We start from the raw sequence: 11,480 nt of genomic DNA, 5'->3' as shown, positions 1-11,480 counted from the left end.
CTTCAAGAGACTAAGGAAGCCTCCTGGCCAGGTAGCACATCCTTAAGTGACTTGACTCTTGGCTTTGAGGAAGTTGCTATTACTAGGTGTCTGCGACTATAGTTCGTGTACATACAAATTAGCAGAGGATCTTGCTAAGTGCATGGCTTGATTATGGAAGTCTGGAGCAGGGTCTGAGGTTTTACACTTCTAATAAACCCCCCTGATAATCATAAGGCAGCTAGGTCATGTGCTACATTTTGAATAGCAAGGCACTTCTCCATAGTGAAGAACCCCTTTCATCATCAGAGATAGATACTTCAAGAGTTGCAGTCGTGGGACCCTCGGTAGTTACTTGACCTTGATACACTTGAGACCACATGGAGACGAAGAAGATACCAATCCAGAAGCAACAGTGGTTATGGAATGCATACACTTCCATGTATTTTTACAGTAAAAATGCATTAAAAAATCTTTCACAAAAGAAACTTAAAAAATACAAGTAGGCTATTGACTCCCCCGACCCCTGAACATCCTTTCAGGTTGTGTCATGGGGGCTGGGGAGTCTTAAACTGTTTTGATTTAATCATACAGAAGACTCACCCCTCATCAGCACTCTTATGGGAAGTGAAAGGTTAGGGAAGTAGGCTCACAAGAATCAGTCTCCAATATAGGCTACAGTAGATTGAAGAGACATCTAGGTTTCGGCTTAGCACATGTAGTTTCCCGTACAGTGCAGTACTTTCAACTCAAATCTGATGTATGGAATTTAAGGTGAAATTGTCACAGCAGAAGTCCTCAGATACCGAGCCGGGCTCGGCACTGACTTTAAATGCCCTATACCATTTCTTAAACTGAGACACATATCATGATGTTCATTCCCAAAAATAAAAAACCAACCTTGATTTTTTTTTTTTTTTAAAACTTGTTTAAAACCCATAGACCATGATCAAGGGAATGAATCCATGAGTTAACATCATGGGCTGTGCTAGAACTAGTGAGAAAAATCCTAGCTATAGAACGTCAAGAGCAACCTCCATGCTGGCTCTCAGGAAATTGGATAAAATAAACATCACCACGCAGCAGGAGTCTTCCTCAGCCTAATACTATTGCCAATGTATGATTTGTAGGGAAAACTCCAATAGTAGAAGTAGCAGTCACAGACTCCCTGCCCTCTTTAGCTATAACATGTATATTGTGTTTGATTCAGAGAATTTGGAGAAATGTCCATATAACTAGAACTACTTGGTGTAATGTTATATATAAACCCTAAGTCAAATAAAGCTATGAACAATGTAATATTTATATGTGCATAGTGTCTTATAAAAAGGTTGGCCCACACATTGCTTTTCATCAACCCAGAGAGTGTGTTAAGCAAGAAATAAATGAAGAACAGAGAATGCAAATGAATGCTTGATTATTCATGAGCAGTCTCTCTGTGGGGAAACAATAGCCCCAACAAACTAAAGCTGTAGCGATTACTTATATAATTTTAAAACAACTTTACATACCTGATTTAGTTTACAATAAAGTATATCCCCAAGAATCAATCTGTTCATATTCAGAAATATAGACACACGTCACGTTCCCCACAGCTAGACTTCTGTCATAAATTCTCTTTTATACAAAAAAAAGGCAACAGTTGTTTTATTTTTTTTTTAAACAGGCTCTATTAATTACAATTTTAAACTCTACATACAATGATAGGCTGGATTTTCTTTTCTATTTTTTTGTTTTTGTTTTCTCTTTTTTTGCCCTCTCCCTTATTACAGTACCACAGGAACAACAGTGATTGACTTGAAAAGTTTTGTGTCTGAAGGGAAAATGAAAAAACAAAACAAAACAAAAAAACAAAAAAAACCCAAAAAACCCCAACCCTGTACTACAGAAATACAAATGCTCTGTCAGCAGGGTTTGCTGTAGTGGTCCTACAGGTACAAGCAAACACTTTGGCTCAGCTAGGCAGTAATCCACTTAAACCATTTCTCAGGGCTACAGCCCACACAACCACACCTTCTGAGGGTTCAGAAAATGGGTCTACTTTAGCAAGAAAAACCATTACACTTTCCTTTGCTGTCCCCAAACCCAAGGGACAGGGTCATTTCCCAGTAGACAGATCAAGACCCACTGGTGTCATCACGTTTCACTCAATCCTTAGGACTTGGATTATGGTTTCAAAGTGCATGATCAACTATTCTGGGAATATGCAGCCTCAATCCTTTTAAAATATCCTTTTAAAATATCATGACAGAGGTTTCCTCCACCACAGTTCATTCCTCTGCTCCCACTGGGCAGAAGGCAAGCAGGGGCTTATGCTAAACCCTGGAGGAGGGGACTCTTTCCATGTTGGAGACATTTACAGACATCTCCCTCATCCCAGAGGCATGGGGTCCTATATTCGGATCTACTCGGCTTCAGACTGGACCAGACAACCCAGAAGGAGCTTGTCTGTTCTATCCGGAGGCTGATGCTTTGCAATGGGCACTGCTGCAGGTGAGATGTATTCGTTCTGTGGCAGGGCCTGATGAACCTGACCCTCTGAGCTAAGGCTGGGTTTGGTTAATGGCAGCCAACCCTGTTTCTGCACCTTCCTGGGTCAGGGAGCGCACAGACCATTCTTTGACTATAGCAACTATAACTTAAGATCATAAGGTCTCTTAGTGCTGCACACTGTAGTCATAAATATCCTTCATTTGCAGTAGTACTCTTGTCACATAGTTTGCTGAATTTTAGGCTCACTGGCCACTCTAATCCATCCTAAAAGATCCTCAGTCTGTACAAGTTTGTCTTTTTGCGTTCTGCTTTTCTGAAAACGGGTTTACAGTACAGCACTACATCACTTCGGAACAGTTTCTATTGAGTGAAATTTAATTGCATTTACTTATAGGACATGACCAACAGCCCTGTTTATCTAAGAGAGAAAGAGCTTGCCCCAAAGAAGGAACAACTCTATAGCTTGTGAAGAAACAAAATGTATATCCCTTTGGGCCAGTATTTTGGCAAATAATTTTCAAAAAAAAAGTATGCATTTAAAAATACTTTCTTTAATATTTTACACCAGGCACAAGACTTTTCATATATATTTTTTCCTTATAAGATTTCAGATGCATAAAATGTTCGTTACTATTCTTAGGACTATCAGGTGTCAGATGCTTCCTCAGGTAAGAAACTAAATGATTTCGTTTTGCGACCTTCCTCTTAGAACCTTTGACACGGTAAAGGTTGCAATGCTGAGTCTCAGATGCTGAGGTCGGTGCTACATTCTTTGTAAGGCCGCCTTCTCTGCTCTGGGGGGTTTCGGGGGCTTCTCCCTGCTTCCAGCTTCAGACCAGCCTCCTCTCTTTCTCGGTGGCCAACCTTGTCGTCCCGGTTCCTTTTGTCCAGTGACCGCTCTCGCCTGCGCTCAGGGGACCTGGCCCTCCTTCTGTCGGTGGACTTGGCTCTCCTCTCGGGCGAGCCCCCTCTTCTGCGCTCTGGGGACCGTCTTTGATCCAGGAGTCTTTCGAGGGACCTCCGCCGGCGGCTCGGGGAGCTGTCTTTTCTCCGCGTGGGTGAACGTTCTCGCTTCCTCTCGGGAGACATCTCTCTTCTCTTCTCATGCTTCTCCCTTCTCTCCAAAGTGTTGTCAGCGCTGCGGGTGCCTTCCCTGCGCTTCTCCGGTGACCTCCTCTTTGGGCCATTGGTGGCTGTCCGCTCTGGCTGCGCCTCTCTCCATGCGTCGGGTGGCCGGTCTTTGGGCCGGCATGCCCCACTGTCTGGTTTTCTAGAAGTTCCATTCCAGGTGTGATGTTCGTTGGGTTGTTTGCTGTGCTCCCTGTTGCCTTTTGGATCCTTCGCGTGTGCTCGCTTTTCGGCATGTTGTGATGATTTGTGAAGATCGGGTGGGTAACTGGACTCCAAGGCTGGATGCGGTCTGTGGTCTGGCGGCCCCGGCCTCACTTCCGGAACACCTTGTGCACCGGTGGAGGGGCCGTTCCTGTCGCTGCTGGGGTCTGTCCGGGAGAGAAATAAGAACAGTTTAACAAGAAGGACCTGTGGCTCCTGGCCCAGTTCCCTCCCACACTTGACTCATTAGTCACAACAAACAAACAACTGTTAAAGCAGTCAGTCAATCAAAGCCAACTGAATCGTGGTTAATTTAAGTATTACTGCAACTAGTTAGGATTAAAAACTAGCGCTGTGGCTTTCAACATCTAGCTCATTGTTCCCCATACCCTGAAGACAGACCATAGGAGAAATTATAAATGGGTTTAGCGTTTAAAGGCAGAACTGCAGGAGTCTGTCTAGAGGTACCAGAACTGCCCAACCTGTCCCATGACTGCTCTTCTTGGCCACCCATCAGCCCCCCCCCCCCCCCCGCCTTTCCTCTGTTTCCTTCTGATACTCTTATTTGAAGTATACCTGTTCTGTTTAAAATTAACCTAGGACACAGACTTGGATGGGCATAAGAAAAGATTTCCTAGGGTTACAAATAGTCACTGGCTTATCTGGGTGGTGATCTAACAGCAAGGGCAGTTCCTGGAAAATGAAAAGCATCCTTCTATTTTAAAAACTGATCCAGGATATCGGGAAAGGGGATTACCTAGACATGGCACAGGGCAGGTGTTAACTCTCAAATAGGACACCTGCTCGAAGGTCCATTAAACCACTACTTTTACACTGAACTCTTTTGTTTACTTTCAAGCAAATTAAAAAATACAAACAAACAAGGAACTGTGTTTAAAATAGCTTTCTGTCAGATAAAAGCAAGGGGGATAGGTTGTTTGGGTGCACATTGTAAATTAGTTGGGGCTTCATCAAATCAAGAAGTTTAAAAGGACCTTTTTTCTAGTTGTGAGAAGAAAGAGCTGTGAAACCATTGGACTGCCCCTATTTCACACAGGTATCAAGGCATCTAAGGCTGGACAGCTTGGGACAAGTCCCATTTATCATTTAACTATCTGATCTGACACTATAGCCATTTAAGGCGGCACCTTGAGTTTATGAGCTCCTTTGCAAAGCTGCATGTTTTGTTGTTCTGAAAAACCATCAAGTTTTAAGTGTCTGAGATGCTGTGCTACAACATGGGGCACAGGGCTTTAAAAACATGCTATGCGCTAGCCAGGCTAACAGGAACAAAAATGTGTGTCTAATGAAGGATTTCCCCAAACCCAGAATGTAGGCAGGGATGTAGCTTACAGCACGGATCCTCACACCTTCGTTCTTTTTTGCTGTGTGTGTGTGGTGGTGGTGGGGCAGCAGCTAACCCTTATTTTGGGTCAACCAATCTTTCCTAAACTTTGCCATTGTGCTGCAAACTTTTTAATTTTTTTAAAGTGGATGTGCTATATGCCAATAAAGCCTTATTTGCAAAAGTAGGCTGTGAGCAGGATTTGGCTCATGGGCTGCAGTCGGCTGAGAGACACCTGAACAGCCAGGGACTCTCTTGTTCCTTACCCACCAGATAGAGCATCCGGATGAGGCTCATGCTCTCTAAATGCTGGATAAGCTACCAGACAAAGACAAAGTCATTGCACACTTAGGCAGCTAGCATAAACCTAACCTAGACCCTTACTTGTAGTGTTAAGACAAGGGGGAGCAACACTTCAACAGGTCAGCCATGTACTTACAATTCAAAGAAGGCAGGGTGCTCAGAATGAATTGCCAAACATACCAAGATAGAGCTAAGCAGAAGCAATGAGGAAATGAGGCCACAGCACAGAAACACCTAGTATTGATTGAGCTACAAACCGTAGTTTGATTATGGCCCATAAGGTAGAAGCAAGCCTCCCCGAGCTTTTCATTTCTCATACATGCAGCGATTTTAGGAGGGATCATCGCTGGAGGAGGGAGGGCCCAGCACCAAGAACAGTCAGAGAGAAGGAGAAAGAGAGAAAGAGAAAAAGTTCAACATTTAGATTCCCTATAACAAGAAAGAAAAAAATCTTCATTTGTTAACATAGGGCAAAGAGAGTTTATTCGTCCGGTCAGACAGTCTAAGGCAACACGCAAGGCTGCAGAGACCGCAATTGGAGCAATGACGTTTCTTTTAGACAGCCGTAAGATGACTCGAAAACCCAGATGATAATGCATCCTTTTGGTTTTTTTGTTTTGTTTTGTTTTGTGTTTTTTGTGTTTTTGTTTTCGAACAACTGGAACAATGGCAGGCTGGCATAGGAGAGCATTAACAATAAACAACAAAAGAACAAAGTCCCCTCCCACCCCCCACCCCCAGTACCGCGGCAGTTAAATTAAGTACAAAAAACTCATTACAAAAATAGCCTCACAGAGAAGCAGGTTCCAGTCAAGTCAGAAAAATAGTGGAACGTAACATATTATAACCCATTTGTAACTCTAATCAGTAGAATTAGAGATTTAGTCCCAATGACGCATGGAAACAGTACAGCAGCACAGCCCCGGCATGGTCAACCCTTTGTGGAAAACCATTCACTTCAACGATCTTTATTTTTTTAGCCCAGAGAACATTTGTTAGTGTTGGATTTTCATCCTCAGTGCAACAGACATAGGTTTGGAGAAGATACACAGGTTACTGACGATGACTCTCAAATGAGGTACCATATCCAACAGAAGCATAGGGAAGACAGAAAAGGGAGACATGTTACACAGTTTCAGTGGCATCAATACACCTAACGGTCAGAAGTCAAGCACAGTGTGCAGCCATGGCACCTCGTGTTGTCACCACGGTTCCCCCTTACCTCAGACCCCTCATACAGTGTACCGGTACCAACACCTGGGAAGGCAGCCCTGCCAAGGGGCCCTTCTCCTCCTTGAACTATGTCTGAATCTTTGAGTATCTCATTGTGCCCAAAATGCATCTGGGAATTGTGCAGAAAGACGTTCAGAAAAGAGGGTGATAACAGAGAAATCCCGAATAAAGGGGACCAATGTATATGGGGATCTTTCACTCACAGTTTCTATAGAAACTTTTGTAGACCTTTGGTTGGGAAAAAAGCCCTACAACTAGGGCATAGCTTCCTTTTTTTTTTTGTTTTTTGTTTTTTAAATTTTAAACAAGAATCTCAAATAAATAGGACATAATTATCACAATATACAATATTTTTGCCATCAGAACACTAAGCTAGGTAAAGAGCATTGCTGTCTACTCAAACTATGTTTAAAGACATGACAGAGGACCTCTACATTTACCCGGCTTTCCTCATAGGAAAGGTATAGTAACATTGTTTCCCTCATGGTGAGCACTGGGAATCTACTTCATTCTTTATCATTAAAAACATATGGCTAATAGATCAACATTTGTTTGTTGTTGTTGTTGTTTGTTTGATAGTGTGGGCTCAGGTGGTCTGATTGGGGTAAAAGACGAGTTCAGAGGGACAGAGAACTGTCATATACAGAGTCTAAACAAGGTGAGCAAAGCCCCCCCTCCCCAATATTCCAAAACTTCACGCCTCTTAAAGAAAAACAACAAAAACGAAATGGAACAAAAACAAAACAGAGAAAAACAAACAAAGAAACAAACCCAACTAGATCTTGTGCCTCATCACGAGTCAGGAAACCTGCTTCTTTAAAGGACTGTATAGTCATTTGTGCTAACAATTGGAGCTGAGAAACAGTTTGGCACAGTTCAAACAAACATTCCTTCGCTCTTGGTTGGACCAGACAGGATGTTCTCTCTGATTATCAGAAAGGGGGCTATCAAGATCTCGTCTTAGGCCACGCCCCAGTCCACGTAAGCAAGCAAAAGGGTGAAATGTGTAGAGATTTCAGAACAAGCGAGGCAAATAACCACATGGTGCAAGAGGCTGGTAAGACACTGGTGAATAGGGAAACGAAAAGGGCTTTCCTGTTGCCGCTCTGGAGACAAGCTCATGGGGTCATGCCAGGGAAGGAAGGGATGTTTTCATAGTTTGACCCACCATATTCTGGGACCGAGCCGTCTCCCCGCCGCAGAAACAGACGGACCCTGCGGCCGCCATTCTTGATCAGTTCTATGGCCCGAGAGTGTTTCATGTTTTTGGTGGTCTCACCATTGATCTCTAGAATTTCATCGCCAATCTGCCGAAGTAAGAGAGGAAAAGATGTGGTCACACCAGGTCTCCATAAGCTATGCAAGTCTCTTGACTTAAAATTCTCCCCCCTTCATTGACTCTCACATACACATCAGACATATTCCAGACTCTCTCCTACTGCTCAGGATGGAGCCATGAGAATATTAAACCCTCGTGGCAATTAGATTCTAATGAGGGAAAGGCAATTATAGGCATACTATACAAGTAGTAAGTTACACAATGCTAAGTGCTGACTGAAGCACAAAAGCTACCAGGAGAATGTGAGCTACTGAGGAGGGAACTGCAGCACGGCTTCCATTGAGAAGCTCCACTCACCCCATGTAGGGATGCTCAGTTACAATCATCTGTCCTCTGGATGGAGCTTAGAACTGGAGACTTGTTTCAAATCAAAAGAACATGGTAAATATGATAGGATGTTAGGTCAACAGTTACAGAAAAATTCTGTCTACCATCTTTCTTACCCTCATTCTTTTTTCTTTTTTTTAGTCTCCCATTCTGATGCAGGTTATGCGGTACCTGCTATGGTGAATGTGGTCCCTCAAGGCCTCCATGTTGAATGAAGACTTAGAGCAATACTATTATAAGTAGCTGAACACAAGGAAGTTAGGTAACAAAGAACATGTTCTTGAAGAGAACGCAGGGACAGTGACCTGCTCCTTTCTCTCTGCTTATCTCCTGTGAGGTAAGGGGTTTTAAAGCTGCACCACACATCCCTCTGCCCCACTATAGCATTCTGCCTTCCAGACAGGAACTGAAACCTCTGAGACTTGTGAGACACAATATGCTCATCCTCATTTTAGGCTTTTATGTCTGTAGTCATCTGGTTTCAAAATCTGACTAATACATCATTAAGGACTTGCATGGTAAGAAAAAGAGAGAAGACTCCAGTCACAGGCTGACAGGCACCAAATCCTGAAGACAACCCAAGAATAAGCTCCGGAAAAAGTTTCCACAGACTCACCTAGGTGCTGTGCAAAATCAGAACTAGGCCAGAATACGACTCACATACAGCTTATATTCTAGAAGAAGAGGGAAAGTACTGGCTTTGGAATCCATTTCACATTTGCCGAGTAATCACATGGCCCATCAGCCCCTGCAGCTCAGTCTACAACTGCAGAGATGAAAACAAGCTCACGCCTATAAAGCTCAAGGGAGCATGGGATAAACGTGCCTTAAGAGCTATGTGCCATTGTAATGATGCTAATTCATGCTATGAGAAACGGCTTCCTCCAAATATTTATCATTTTTCGCTGTTTACTTCTTGAAACTATGCTCTGCTTCCCAGTCAAGAAAAGGCTGTTAAAAACTGTCAGTCTGGAGCCAATGAGATGGACCAGCAGACAAAGGCTCCTGTCACAGACTCCTGCCACAAGCTGAATCTGATCCCAGGATCCACAGGGTGGAGAGAGAACAGACTCCTGCAAGTCATCTTATTTCCACAGGCATATTTATGGATACGTAAACACACAAGAAGCAGAATAACATATAAAAATAGAAACAACAAAAACCCAAGCCACTTCAGATTGAAAGAGGAAAAACAAGTATAAACAGCGTATTAAATTCCTCACTTTGGCTTAGTGTGTGTGTGTGTCTGTCTGTCTTTCCAACTCACATTTCTTCCTTCCTTGATGACATCATTTACTGCAGTGGCTCCCTATGTGTTTTGGGCTTTTTTGGCTTATTTAAATGAGATGCTTTGCCATTTCTCCATTATCTAATCTGCATGGAAGGTAACATTTATCCATAGTAACAAACATTAAATAGCTAGACAACAGAGGGCCCTGTATAGGTGTCTTTTAAGTTCTCAGGCTAGGGAGGCCCCACCTATGCCATGAGCGTATGCACAGCTGACAACTGCTATGAATGTGGCCTAACACAAAACTGTAACTTACTCAAAACTCCGTGAAATTTATTTTTGACAAATTTTAAAGCTTCATTTCGAGGCCCCAAAATGTGCATCATCAACCTTATAGATGATAATGTAGATGAAATGATAATTTCAAAAGGTTTGACACACCTACAGCAACCTTCAGTGACAGTGCTATGGAATGACTGGCCCCATGCTGGGGTCGAGGCTTGACTGGGAATCTCTGAGGCTAAGGGAAGGCAGCTGGTGACCAGTTAGAGAAGGAATGAGCTTTCTACTCAGAACCTACAGGGCTACTCAGATTCCCTGCATCCTGCACTATCCAGTTTCTTGTGACAGGATGTGCCTACCATCAAGATTATGCACAAGAACAATGAGAGTGGCATTCAGAAAACACCTACTTTACTATGCCCGGAGTAAAGTACAACCCATGAGACCCATCTAACTTAGGAGCTATAACTAATTATGCGTTAGGAAGAAATCTGTGGCAGGAACCATCCATTCACCATCCTGCAAGCTGTGGGCAGTTTAAGGAGAGTCACAGAGGATGCACTTACAACCAACCATTCCTGCCTTCCCATCACTTACCCTCATCTTCCCACATCTTTCTGCAGGACCATCCTCTGCCAAGCGCAGAACGTAAAGATCCATGTTATATTCTCGCCCCCCTCGAAGACTAAAGCCAAATCCCTTGGCCCCTCTTTCCAATTCCACAGTGTAGAAATCTTGCTCCTATTTGAAGAAATTGAACACAGTCATTCTGGGGCAATTTAGATCCATGCCCATTTCTCTTAGTGACTTTGTAGAAAGGCAGAGAGGCTCCATCTGCAACTCAGTGGTTCCTGTTTGTTAATCATTATTATCAACCTTTGTTCATCTGAGGTGTTAGGAATCCTGAATCTGTAAACTGCCTTGAGCACACACATGCATGCATTTACAATGCTTAGTCAGTTAGGCTACAGTTGGCATTTGAGGCAAGAACATTCTTTACTTAGTAGAAGACCAACCACTGGCTGAGATGTTGCTAGATGCCTGATCCTGACAAATGCCAGCAGTGCCCAATGCCAGCCTTTGCAAATGAGGGTCTGGTGTGCATTCTGTTGGGGGAAGATCATGACTAACTCCTGAAGGCATCAAGAAGGCCAGTAAAAAAATAAATAAAATTAACTTTGCATCAGCCATGTCTTTCAAATTTGCACCACTGGCTGTCATTTGGGCATTTCCAAGCCGAGGACAGGGCATGCACACTAGGGGTCTTATCTGAAATTCACTAGCCAGAGAAATATCTTATATGAAAAGACATTTTCTTGACAGTAACAGGGTTTTGAAAACCGTGAGAAGCGAGACACTAGCTGCCTTGTTTCTCTGATCACTGAGTCTGTGACAGCCTTTCTTTCTCCCCCCTTAGACAAGAGGACCTAGAAATATTTTTCAAAGGCAGTAAAAATAAAATGTCATTTCCTAGACAATCAAATATGAGTGTGTTCATCTGGTTAAATCACTTCACAAAAAGATTGTTTATTTTCAAATATGTGTTTTTAATTTTTTTTTTTAAACAGCTTCAGGAAGTTGGAAGGAAATGAGTAAGAGGTTCAGAGAAAAAGGAG

The 11,480-nt window shown here is 43.0% G+C and overlaps 1 protein-coding gene across 25 annotated transcripts in view; it reads right to left on the bottom strand.

Moving 5' to 3' along the window:
- Window positions 1-386: 386 nt before the first annotated feature.
- The window catches only part of Magi1 (membrane associated guanylate kinase, WW and PDZ domain containing 1), a 623,637-nt gene continuing 612,543 nt past the window's right edge, over window positions 387-11,480 (bottom strand). For 8 of the 25 annotated variants that reach the window (XM_085840254.1, XM_085840249.1, XM_085840251.1 and 5 more), the window contains 3 exons: window positions 10,462-10,605; window positions 7,854-7,992; window positions 388-3,971 (listed from right to left, as the gene is read on the bottom strand). In XM_085840254.1, coding sequence (XP_085696380.1) covers window positions 3,217-3,971; window positions 7,854-7,992; window positions 10,462-10,605 — 1,038 coding nt within the window. In that variant the 3' untranslated portion in view covers window positions 388-3,216. Of the gene's footprint in view, window positions 3,972-5,709; window positions 5,799-6,196; window positions 7,993-10,461; window positions 10,606-11,480 lie in introns of those variants that run through there. The other 17 variants (XM_085840269.1, XM_085840274.1, XM_085840265.1 and 14 more) reach the window with 4 other exon arrangements.

Source organism: Mus caroli, unplaced genomic scaffold (assembly GCF_978045245.1).
Source record: "Mus caroli unplaced genomic scaffold, Mus_caroli_1 scaffold_7, whole genome shotgun sequence".
NCBI classification, from domain to species: domain Eukaryota; kingdom Metazoa; phylum Chordata; class Mammalia; order Rodentia; family Muridae; genus Mus; species Mus caroli.
This window is presented reverse-complemented; position numbering and strand designations above follow the sequence as displayed.